This window comes from Diaporthe batatas (genome assembly GCF_019321695.1).
Source record: "Diaporthe batatas strain CRI 302-4 chromosome Unknown Contig00003, whole genome shotgun sequence".
NCBI lineage: Eukaryota > Fungi > Ascomycota > Sordariomycetes > Diaporthales > Diaporthaceae > Diaporthe > Diaporthe batatas.
In genome coordinates, this window is record NW_025408550.1 from 4,378,174 (window position 1) to 4,388,625 (window position 10,452).

The 10,452-nt window shown below is 48.6% G+C and overlaps 5 protein-coding genes across 5 annotated transcripts; 2 read left to right on the forward strand and 3 right to left on the reverse strand.

Annotated features, from left to right (window-relative positions):
* Positions 1 to 117: 117 nt before the first annotated feature.
* KVR01_003713 (uncharacterized protein) lies at positions 118 to 1,673 on the reverse strand. The gene has a single exon (XM_044794209.1). The coding sequence runs from the start codon at positions 1,480 to 1,482 to the stop codon at positions 508 to 510; it is 975 nt and encodes a 324-aa protein (XP_044648728.1). The 5' UTR covers positions 1,483 to 1,673; the 3' UTR covers positions 118 to 507.
* A 1,811-nt stretch (positions 1,674 to 3,484) lies between these two features.
* Positions 3,485 to 4,868, reverse strand: KVR01_002783 (leucine carboxy methyltransferase; the record flags this gene model as incomplete). The annotated part of the gene is made up of 1 exon (XM_044783964.1): positions 3,485 to 4,868. The coding sequence occupies exon 1, from the start codon at positions 4,649 to 4,651 to the stop codon at positions 3,485 to 3,487; it is 1,167 nt and encodes a 388-aa protein (XP_044647798.1). The 5' UTR covers positions 4,652 to 4,868.
* A 3-nt stretch (positions 4,869 to 4,871) lies between these two features.
* On the forward strand, positions 4,872 to 6,338 carry KVR01_002210 (uncharacterized protein). Its single transcript, XM_044790952.1, has 2 exons — positions 4,872 to 5,094; positions 5,157 to 6,338. The coding sequence occupies exons 1-2, from the start codon at positions 5,068 to 5,070 to the stop codon at positions 6,033 to 6,035; spliced, it is 906 nt and encodes a 301-aa protein (XP_044647225.1). The 5' UTR covers positions 4,872 to 5,067; the 3' UTR covers positions 6,036 to 6,338.
* Positions 6,339 to 6,360: 22 nt separating this feature from the next.
* On the forward strand, positions 6,361 to 8,912 carry KVR01_002199 (uncharacterized protein). The gene is made up of 2 exons (XM_044782041.1): positions 6,361 to 7,446; positions 7,503 to 8,912. The coding sequence occupies exons 1-2, from the start codon at positions 6,771 to 6,773 to the stop codon at positions 8,705 to 8,707; spliced, it is 1,881 nt and encodes a 626-aa protein (XP_044647214.1). The 5' UTR covers positions 6,361 to 6,770; the 3' UTR covers positions 8,708 to 8,912.
* A 218-nt stretch (positions 8,913 to 9,130) lies between these two features.
* Positions 9,131 to 10,430, reverse strand: KVR01_002896 (uncharacterized protein). The gene is made up of 3 exons (XM_044793908.1): positions 10,238 to 10,430; positions 10,098 to 10,167; positions 9,131 to 10,029 (listed from the first exon to the last, which is right to left on the reverse strand). The coding sequence occupies exons 1-3, from the start codon at positions 10,354 to 10,356 to the stop codon at positions 9,700 to 9,702; spliced, it is 519 nt and encodes a 172-aa protein (XP_044647911.1). The 5' UTR covers positions 10,357 to 10,430; the 3' UTR covers positions 9,131 to 9,699.
* Positions 10,431 to 10,452: the final 22 nt, after the last annotated feature.

Here is a 10,452-nt window from a genome sequence, read left to right on the forward strand (position 1 = left end):
CATCGCAGTATTTGACGAGTACTTAAGTACCTACGTACAGGTAGGTACTCAAGTATGCTATCCGATGTGCGGCCCAGCCCACGTCTTGTGCAGATGCGGCTGTGACTGTCGATGCATCCGAGCCCACCGTCCGGAGTGGCGGGCCCAGGCAAGGCTGCAGGGGGCTTGCGTGCGCTGCCCGGCTGCTCGACCAGATCCCCAATTTATTACACTTCCCAAAACGCCGGGCAGACACCAACTCCAACACACAATCGTCACTTCACAGTACTTCGAGAATCCCCCGGCAAGGCGGTGGGGGGCAAACATGTCTGCAATTCGAGACAGGGGAATGGACCGTGACATGACGCCCGTTTTGGATCATCATAGAATCTGACCCCGCAGTGATTATTTACATGGCAATCCGTATCCAAGGCTGTCCCTCAAATGATTGCTTAGCAACAATAGCTAATGTCCCAAGTGTACCTCCGAGAACGCCCACGCTGCAAAGATGTATGACCAAGACCCTCATTAGAATAGCTTCAAGCCTGACGACTTGGCGATCCTGGTGCCGTTCAGCATGGCCCGTGACTTCTTCGGCCTGGCCTGGAGCCGCCGGAATGCCTCTTGAATATGCCTCGGCTCCACCGGCGTTCTGCCTTCGCTCGGCGGGTCGAACAAGCCCTGGTGCAGCTTCCTCTTCTTCGTGCCGCTGGCGTTCTCGCCCCCCGTCCTCTCCCGCCACAGGTCCTCCTGCTCCTTTATCCGGAGCGCCTCCTCCGTGAGCGTCTGGACCATCTCGAAGGTCAGGAAACCGAGAATGTCCACGATGTCGTCCGAGGGCTTGCTGTCCGTCACGATGCCGAACCCCGCCCACTCTCTGAACCGCTTGCCCTTGCGATACGTGAATGAGGCTTGCCGGTACTCGGACCATGTCACGTACTCCTCCTTGGTCATGGCCTTGGTCCGCTCGTCCGCCTTGCGCAGCCGCTGCAGGGTGATGTAGTTCATCTCCTCCTCCTCCTCGTCCTCCTCGTCCTCCCTCTCGGGAACCTCCTGGCTGTAGAAGCTGCTCGGCTCCCACGGCAGCCCCACCTTGGCCTTCTTGTTCTTCTTGGCCGCCTCGTCCACGGGACCCGCACCCGGCATCACGCCGGCGCCCATCGCCGGGTCCTCGGCGGCACCTATGTCGGCCTCGCCCCCCTTGTCCTCCGAGTCCTTGACGTTCTTGCGCACGTCTTTCCATGACAGGAACGTGCGCAGCCGCGACACCTTGGGCGCATCGTCGCGGATCTGGAAGATTAGGTCGTTGATGGTTATTGACCGTGAGCCACGGCGCGCGGCGAGCTCCGTGCAGGCGCGCAGGATCTCAATGACCTGCTGGCGGACAATCTCCTCAATGATGCCCATAGTCTCGATCGAGGGCTCCCCTGTCTCGCCCGAGACGTACATCATCTGCTGGATCTCCTGCCGGTACTTATACTGCTTGCCATCTTTGTCCGCCATGATGGGCCAAATGACAGTACTTGTGGTTGTGGCAAAGAATGATTGAAAAGATATCACTCACTCAAAGGTTGCGTGCAAGTGCGGAATGAATGAGAAGGGCCAGCCAGGTCAGATTGGTGGTTCCTCGGGGTTGGGGTGCCTGAGGTGGTGCAGTGCACGGACCCGGACCACGACTTCAGCCTTGAACTGCCAGTGTAAGTTTTGGGACCTACCATAGCACTTGCAACGGGAGCGTGACTGCTAGCCCAACGCTCTACCATCCGGCCAAAAGACTATAATAACCTACCTAATTAATTACTCTAACAGTACATAAGTACTACCATAGCGCTCCCTAGGGGGTTTTTAAAAATAATTATTAGACTATTCTTTTAACTATTAAGATATCTTTTATAACTTTAAAGTAATACTTTATATCTTTTAATTATTTTCTTATTAATATTATTTAATAATAATTATAAAATATATTAATATCTTTCTTTAAAATTAAATTTTCTTTAAAATTAAATTTTCTTTAAAATTAAAAAGTTCTTTAAAAATCTTTTCTTTTTATTTAAAATCTTTTATTTCTTTTAAAAACCTTTTTTTAAAGTTTTAAAATATAAAAAGAAGGCTTTTAATTAAAAATTATAATATATAAATAAATATATAAAGTTAATTAAAAGTTTATTTTAAAAGAAAAGATTATTAAAAGAATAGGAAAGGAATTCTTTTAATTAATTTTTATATTAAAGTAAAACTTAATATTAAAAATATAAAATTAAACTTTTAAAAATTAAACTTTTTTAAAAACTTTTATTATTTAAAAGTTAATTAAAAAGATTATTAATAATTATAATTATTATTAAATTATAATTAAATAATAATAATTTTAAAAACTTTAAAATATATAATATAATATATTATTATTACTTCTTTTAAAGTTTTTATAAAGCTTTAAATATATAAAAAAGAGTTTAAATAGTTTTAAATAACTTTATTATTAAATTAATTTATATAATTATTAAATAAAAGAAGTAATTTTAATAGTTTATTATTTAAATTACTTTAATTACTAACTTTTAATAGTAGAATTAACCCTTTTAATAATAAGTTAATATCTTTAAGTAATATAATTAAATATTAAAAGGTAATTATAAAGCTTTTAATATAATTATAATACTTTTAAAAGTAAGTTAAAGAGTATACTTTAATTAAAATTACTTTATATATTACTTTAAGCTTTAAATTATAATAATAATAGTTATAAAGCTTTTATTAAATAGCTTTTATTAAATAACCTTTTAAGTTTATAGAAAGTATAGTTAAACTTATTTATTAAAGTTTATTTTATTTAATTATATATATTTAAATATTTATAATTATTAATAATTATTAATATCTTTATTGTTATTTAAAAATGAATTAATAAGAATATTTTTTTATATATTTAATAATAATTTTAAATAAATTAATAATTTAATTAAAAATAACTTTATTAATAAATAAAACTTTTAATTAATTAAAAGTAATAAGAATATTATACTTTTTATTATTATTTAATATTTATAGTAAGTATAAAAAGTCTAATTAGATTTTAATTTCATTATTAAATTAATTAATAAATTTTAAACTTAAAGTTAAAGTTTTTACTTTAATTATTTATAATTTAATTTAATTAATTAACTTAATATACTTTTTTAAATTTAACTACTTACCCCTTTACTTATTTATTATAATATTAAATAAAACTTTTAAATATAAAAGTTTAAATCTTTAAGATTTAATTATTATAATAAAAGTATAATTATTATATTAATATTTAACTTTTATAATTAAATTTATTTTAAAACTTTTTTATACTTTAATAATAATAGCTATTAAACTATAGTTATAATAAAGTAGTTTATATATATATAGGGTGCTATAATATTTATTTATAACCCTAGCTTTAGTATGTAGGTATTCTCTCTTGTGGCTGTTGCACTGCAGCGCAGGATCAGGAATATTTCAGGTGATGTAGTCATCATGTATTGCTGGTGTTTTCTGAGCACTGGGTGATATCCATCCCTTTCATAGCCTCCAGCCGTGGGCCTCTCCAACCCCAAGCGACGATGTAGTGCCCGGCCAGCAACTGCCATTCCTCCACCTCGTCTAGACCCTCCAGCCCGTCAACCCTCTCCTTCTCCTCTTCTGATACCCACTGGCCCCAGATGCTGTCCACTGTCTTTTGCCTGACTTCCGTGAAGCCGGCTTCTCTGAGTCGCCCCTCCTGATCCTTGGGCTGCCTGTACACCTCCAATGTTGGCATCCTGATCTTCCTCGCCGCCAGGTTCGAAGCCATTTGCCGGCCAAACGCATCGTCCGGCTTCACAGGCTCGTATAGGACGAGACCCAAGTCTGGGATCCTGTCAACAAAGCACTTGATCACGTTCTGGGCCTCGGCCGTCTCGAGGTAGCAGAGACAGCACTCTGAGATCAGCAGAGTTGGGACATCGGTTCGTATGCCTTCGAGCCTGCTGAGCAGGAGGTCGCCCTGCTCTGCGTTCCTGGAGAGATCTCGCAGATCCAGCCCATGGCACCAGTACTGGTTTCCATCGCCCTCAGGTGTGCTCCGCCAGGATGCGGCTGCCGGTCCATCGTCGCTGGGCACCGGATCCGGCAGGACACTCCTCAGGGCCGGTGTTGCCTGGACCACCATCCTTTTGCGTGAGCTGATGGGGGGGAAGTCAACCTCATGATAGATCAAGCCGCGTCGGCGATTCTGCGAAGAGAACAGGCGGAAACATCTTGTATCAGTGCCGGCGCCCAAAGAGACAATTTGCCTCCTGGGGAGCGGTTCGTCCGCACCAGGATCGGGGCCGAGGAAGGAGTCAATGAGCCTGTCCAAGGCAGTCGTTCTTGTGTATGTGCCCCTGTTGATGATAGGTAGCCTCCTGTGCGGTTGTTGCCCCTGGACAAAATATTGCGCAAATCTGTCGTCCAAGTACCCCAACTCCACGGCACTCAGGCGCATCACAGCTGCATCCGTGTCGGTCCCCTGAACGGTTGCATCTTGCTGGGCTTGACTGGAGGCTCCCGTGCCGGGGTGGCCACCCCGACCTCGATTGCGGCCCCGCGGACCACGATTAGAACCGCGCAATGATAGCAGGTTTGGGATAGAGGGCGCTTGCATGTCCCGTGGCTGAGACATAAGTGTTCCTTCGAAGTTGAGGGTTAAACCTCAGTCACGGTCTTTGGGTGGTGCTCCGGGGGAAGAGGGAGGAATGAACGTCGTATGTACCTAGGGCTAGGTAGGTACCTACCTAGCTCGGTACAAAACTGCCCCGCCAGGAGAGCTGGACATGGAGCTCCTGCCTGGGTAGGTATCCCCAGGTACGCAGCTTCCCCTGCAGCCTGTGACGCGTAACCCCGCTTGTTACAAGCGATAGAGGCCTTGCCGAAATGGCAAGGCAACTCTCGGGGAACGACACTTCGTCCATCGTCAGCTTCACGCAGCATTCACAGGGGAGGGGCAGCACTCTGATTACGACGTGGAGTCCCGCGCTGTGCCATTTCTCTCTTTGCAACCATATATTTAGTCCTCGAGTGTCCATTTAGCCCGCCACAATGGCTCCAGCAACGTCATCTCTTGTGGTTAGCCAACCGCTTCCTCCGATCGAAAGTTACCACCGCAGGATCTAACCTTCACTTCTTAGACGAAAATAAAGGTACAACTTAAGCTGTCCATAGCACGCCTCCGCATGGTCCAGAAGCGCGATGAAGCCGTGACCAAGACCCAAAGGAGGGACATGGCCAAGCTCCTCGAGGTTGGCAAGATCGACTCTGCCCAGATCCGTGTCGAGAACATCATCCGGAGCGATATCACCACGGAGCTTCACGAAATACTCGAACTGTACTGCGAACTGCTGCTGGCGCGTGCCGGGCTGTTGGAGGCGCCCGCTTGCGATCCAGGACTGGAGGAGGCAATCAAGAGTGTCCTCTACGCCGCCCCAAAGACAGAGATCAAGGAGTTGCACACGGTGCGGGCGCTTTTGGCTGAAAAGTACGGGAAGCAATTTGTGCTCGACGCCATGGAAAACAAGGACGGCAAGGTGAATGAGAAGGTGGTCAAGAAGCTGAGTGTGACGCCACCGAGGCCGGAGCTAGTCCAAGGGTATCTAGAGGAGATTGCCAAGGCATATGGGGTCAATTGGCCAAAGAAGGACCTAGGAGAGGCTCCACCGAATTTCCTGGACGATGACGACGACGATCCAAGTGGGGGAGGGCAGCAGAAGAACCTAGAGTCGCCACTAATAGCAGAGGATGCATCTTCTGAGAACCCTGCAGAGGAGCTCAGCAAGGCAACACCGCCCAAGAGTTTCGGTCCGAACAGTCCGTTGAGGGTAGCGCCTTCGAGCCCGTCCACGGAGAACCCACGGCCGAAGGTGACACTGAACAAGATGGAGCTCACACCGAACAAGAAGATGGAGGCTGCGAAGGCCGCACCAAAACTATCAGCAAAGAAGGATGACATTGGTAGTGGGATACCGGACGTGGACGAGCTGTCGAAGAGATTTGCAGCCCTGAAGAGGTAGATTGATAGCATGTGATTGGCGTTTGTCTTTCACGAAGGTGAGGAGATACAGCGGTAAGCGTTTTGAGAAAGTAACTCTCAGTGCTGTCATTTTAAGAGACCTCCTTCATGACTTTTGCAGACTGCCTTCGAGGCATAAATCGGACTAGGCGCTCTCGTGGGCATACCTGACTAGACCACGTTGGAGATTGAATGCAAAGTCTCAGCCAGTGCCTGGTAGTAGTACGTGTTCTCCTAGCAGAGAGTTGAATACGGTCAGGAAATCTTTCATATAAGGGCAAAAGTCGGCCTGCAGAGGAGGAGTGCATCTGCTCTCTCTGCAAACAGCTGGAGGTCAGAGAGCCCCCAGGTCTATCTCAGCAGAGCCAGCTTCGAAGGCTCTGGACACCTGAGAGCTGCATTTCGAAAAGATTGTCTGCTTTGGAGGTTGGTCTCTTTTGGAAGCTTCGTCCCATCCCACATAACATACCTTCCCAACTCCTTCACACCCGCGTCACTGCCTACTTCACATCTAGGTAGGTACCTAGAAACAATACCTGCTATCCAAAAATTGCAAAGAGGAAAGCGCATTTGATTTCGCACCGATAACGTCCTGGTTTACTTCTCATCTTTGTCGCGGCCAGTAGCCTTTGCGTCAACAGACCGCCCTCTCAGCGTCGCAACAACTCAACCTTCATCGAACATTGAACGATCTGAGTCTTGAAAGCCAAAGGAAAGCAGTCTGCAACAGCACAACATGAGCGGGGGTCCAGTCGACCTTACACCAGATGCGCTTCGTGCCATCGGTTTGCAAGAACTCGATAAACGCATCCAGGGTCATGCAGACTTGGTCAGTATCTACCTCATATGGCTGCAGGAACACCTGAATGTCTGGGATCTGTCCGATTCTGCCGCTTTCCGACCGCAAATCGAGTCTTGGTATACTTCACTGCGTTTTCACGGCTATCAAGACCAGCCAATCCGCGATGCGTTCACCGCTTGGGTGTCAAACCAGATTCAGACTGATCCCATTTGCGCCCGTCGATTGCTAGTGGCTGAGGAAGAACTCAATCAAGTCTGTGGCGGCAAACCGACCATGCAGCCCAGAGACTTTGGAGTGGACCATGGAGCCGCTGGTGTCATCACAGTGAGAGAGGACAAGGTCATTGACGTCTCATCGGGTGATGATGACAGTGACGTGGAATTCCTGGGATGGAAGCCGCCCGATATCTTACGCAGTGCTTCCAAACCCGCTCGACATCCAGTTGCACCTCTCACTGGGGCCAACAAAGACACCCAGCGTATGCAAGGAGCCGGGGTTCGCGAGCCCAACGATCGTTTGAAGCGGATGGAGACAGTAAACGTATCACCTATCCGTGTGCCCAGCGGAAGACCACACAAGAATTATGTCTGCGATCGATGCGGTGAGAGGGGTGAGACAGGAAATTCTCAGGGTCAAAGTCCTTTTCATTAATTCCTCCACTGGCAGGTCATTACAAGGAGCAATGCCCAACGAACCTTGATCCAAGCTTCGATCCGAGACCTACTGGTGGTTACCAGTGCTACTGCTGTGGTGCCAAGGAAAAGCACTTGACGACTCTCTGTCCCCACAACGAGAATCCAGACTCGGTGACCCAGCAGCGCATCAGAGCCGGGGTCCCGGTCATGATATCGTCTTCGCCGCTTGGTGAAGCTGACTGTTATCGCCCGCTAGCTATGCGGCCTCGCAAGGCCAAGAAACCTCCGCCCAAAAGCACTGATAGTGCTTCCTCACATGGAATTCATCGAGCCACCAGCCAAATAGAAGAGTGTGATGACCATCGTATGGATCCTGCCCGACGCGCTAGGCTGGAACGCGACGACCATGAAGGCTCTTCTCCCCTGTCGAGTGGCCGAAGGAAGGGCAAAAAGAGGAGTCACTACTCACCACCTCGCGAGAGACGTAGTCGAAGATCGAGCAAGAGAGTTCGACGTTGGCGTGAAGAGTCTCGAAGTGGTTCTCGATCTAGCCGGAGCGAGCGAGAAGCTTCTGCCGAATTACTGCCACGAAGAGGCTGTCGCAATAGTAGCGACGGCCGTCTATCCTACTGGGACGATGAATACGATGATGTCAAAATGTCGGACATGGGCTCTTTTCCGGAAAGCGGGCAACCAGGGTCTACCGTGTACGAGCCATCGGGAAATGTGAAGGCTGAGATACAGCGTCTGTACCCGGACGCTGGCCCTTGCTGGGTCTCCGAGATGGCGGGCTTTGACGTCGATGAGTTCTTAGATGGACTGGGCGATCACGAACTTGCCGCGATCACACTTTCAAGCGAGGGCGAGGAAGATGCACGAATGGGAATGGATATTTTCAGTGACGGACATGATCGCCAGGCCCTGCCTCCTAGAGTCAGATTGCCTCCGGCGCCAGGAGCTCTCACGGAGTCAGTCTCGAATAGGAAAGGGGTCTCCCACGACCGCCGAATGGAGACATCAGTGGACGACAGATCTCACGCGGACGACACCGAGGAGGCCAGCCATTACGTGCTTCAGAAAGACGATAAGGACAGGATCTCTGATGTGAACAACCGCAAAATCGTGGTCAAATTGCCACAGGGGGGTGGTGAAGGATTGAAATTGGACAGGTGCCGCGCACAGCTGGAAGTCAACCACGGTGCCTCACCCGATCCAGTCGTGAATTCCAGCAGTTAGAAAGTTTTGGGAGACACCTTGTCATTACTGGTGGTGACGATGCTTGCAGGGAAACGAGAAAGCTATCCGTGGCTAACGGGCTATTCGGATCTTGTCTAGGGCGGAATGTGTCGTCTCAAATGCATCCTCATCGAGGACGTAGCGTATCCAAATTACTAGACAGGATTAGTGGTTGAGCCTCCCTCAAGAATCGGCGACTGAGAACTCGACGGAGATACTGCCTGGTTACTCTACACGAAGTGTTACAGATCAACAATCCTTGGAGAACGTCATGCAGGCATCGGGTTGTTGTTGTAAGTACATAAGCCACACCTGCGCGGGGGAGAGAGCGGGTGCATCCGTTTCCCTCTGCGGTCCAATTTACATGCCGCAACTTCATGTCGTGCAAATATTGTTCCATCCATGGTTGCGACGGCAAGGGCCTTTTGTTGGAGCCCGGTTCAAGTGCAGCTCGCTCTGAGTTGGAACCCCAATAGGATGTGGGTGCATCTCTTTTCCTCTTGGCCTAGTCTCTGTCCAGTATTACGCTACAGGCACATATCACATACGTTCTTCTCAATGAGATGCTCTGAGGGGACAGGTGATAAGGGCGGCGAGAGTCGGCTAAGGGGAAAATAGATACACCAACATCCCCAAGGCGTAGATTCGAATACTTATTAGTAGACCAAGCTAGGGTTTCCAACTGCGAGCACAACGCCGTCCGCGAGTAGTAGCGCTCAATGTGGGCATTCCGTCAGCGCCAATTGCGAATGGGCATTGCTACTGTCAAAACGCATATGGGGATACAATGATAATCCTCTCCATGAATAGCAGAATCGGATTGGTCTGCAGATGGGTTCACTGCCATCCCAGCCGAATAAACTCCGTACGCCTCGCCCAAAGCCCGAGTACAAAAGTCAGCCCAGATTAGTGTACGCCGCTGGTTGTCCCGCAGTGCCTCTCCACTTAGTTTTCGGGTCTTGCATATTTGTTTTGACTCAAATACTTTGCAGCTACTCGAGCTTGTCCAGATGCTCCAACCTCGTCAAAACGACCTGCTTGCTCGTCTCCTCGATCTCGCCGGCCAGGAAGACCTCGTCGAGGATGGCGTAGACCTTGTAGAAGTTGAAGACCAGGTCCAGCTCGCAGACGTTGCCGAAGAAGGCGTCAAGGACCTCGACGAAGAAGTGGATGGCCTCGAGGAAGGCGAGCTCGTTGTCGTTGGTGTCGACGCAGGCGCAGAAGAAGAGGCCTGCGTACCGCCGGTAGACGATCTTGTTGTTGCGGAACTCGACGAAGTTGGACTGGTACTTTTGGTCTCTGGGCGCTACGAGGCGGTGGACCTGGGGGGAACAATTGTCAGGGAGTCAGGGACGGAAGAGTGGGCGCGACGCGGTGGGTGGTTGGTTACCTCGCCCTTGAGCTTGATCTTCTCGTCGTCGCTGTACGGCGCATACCACTTGGCGAGCCGGGTCTTGCCCCTGAGATTTCGAAACGGTCAGCTTTCTTGCGCCACACTGTCCACTGATACCGGGCGACGGGGCGACTGACTGGCGATTTTGTATGAGTATGAACGACAACATCTCGGACGGGTTCGGGCGCAGCTCAAGAATGATGTTGCGACGTTGAAGCTTCGGCGTTTGGGACGGTGCGGCTCCGTCTCGGGACATTCTAGCGTAGGCTCCCAACGGCCGCGGCCCCTGAGCTTGGGGTTAGGCCAAGGGCTGCCGTGGGGCCGGGGCCAATGTCGCCCGGCACTCCCGGGG

Excerpts from the sequence above, each read along its gene's own strand:
- KVR01_003713 (XM_044794209.1), bottom strand. The coding sequence starts at position 1,482 with ATGGCGGACAAAGATGGCAAGCAGTATAAGTACCGGCAGGAGATCCAG.
- KVR01_002199 (XM_044782041.1), top strand. The coding sequence starts at position 6,771 with ATGAGCGGGGGTCCAGTCGACCTTACACCAGATGCGCTTCGTGCCATC. Across the intron at positions 7,447-7,502 it reads CGATCGATGCGGTGAGAGGG|GTCATTACAAGGAGCAATGC; the intron begins GTGAGACAGGAA and ends CTCCACTGGCAG.
- KVR01_002896 (XM_044793908.1), bottom strand. The coding sequence starts at position 10,356 with ATGTCCCGAGACGGAGCCGCACCGTCCCAAACGCCGAAGCTTCAACGT. Across the intron at positions 10,168-10,237 it reads ATACTCATACAAAATCGCCA|GGGCAAGACCCGGCTCGCCA; the intron begins GTCAGTCGCCCC and ends TCGAAATCTCAG. Across the intron at positions 10,030-10,097 it reads AGATCAAGCTCAAGGGCGAG|GTCCACCGCCTCGTAGCGCC; the intron begins GTAACCAACCAC and ends TGTTCCCCCCAG.
- KVR01_002210 (XM_044790952.1), top strand. The coding sequence starts at position 5,068 with ATGGCTCCAGCAACGTCATCTCTTGTG. Across the intron at positions 5,095-5,156 it reads CAGCAACGTCATCTCTTGTG|ACGAAAATAAAGGTACAACT; the intron begins GTTAGCCAACCG and ends TTCACTTCTTAG.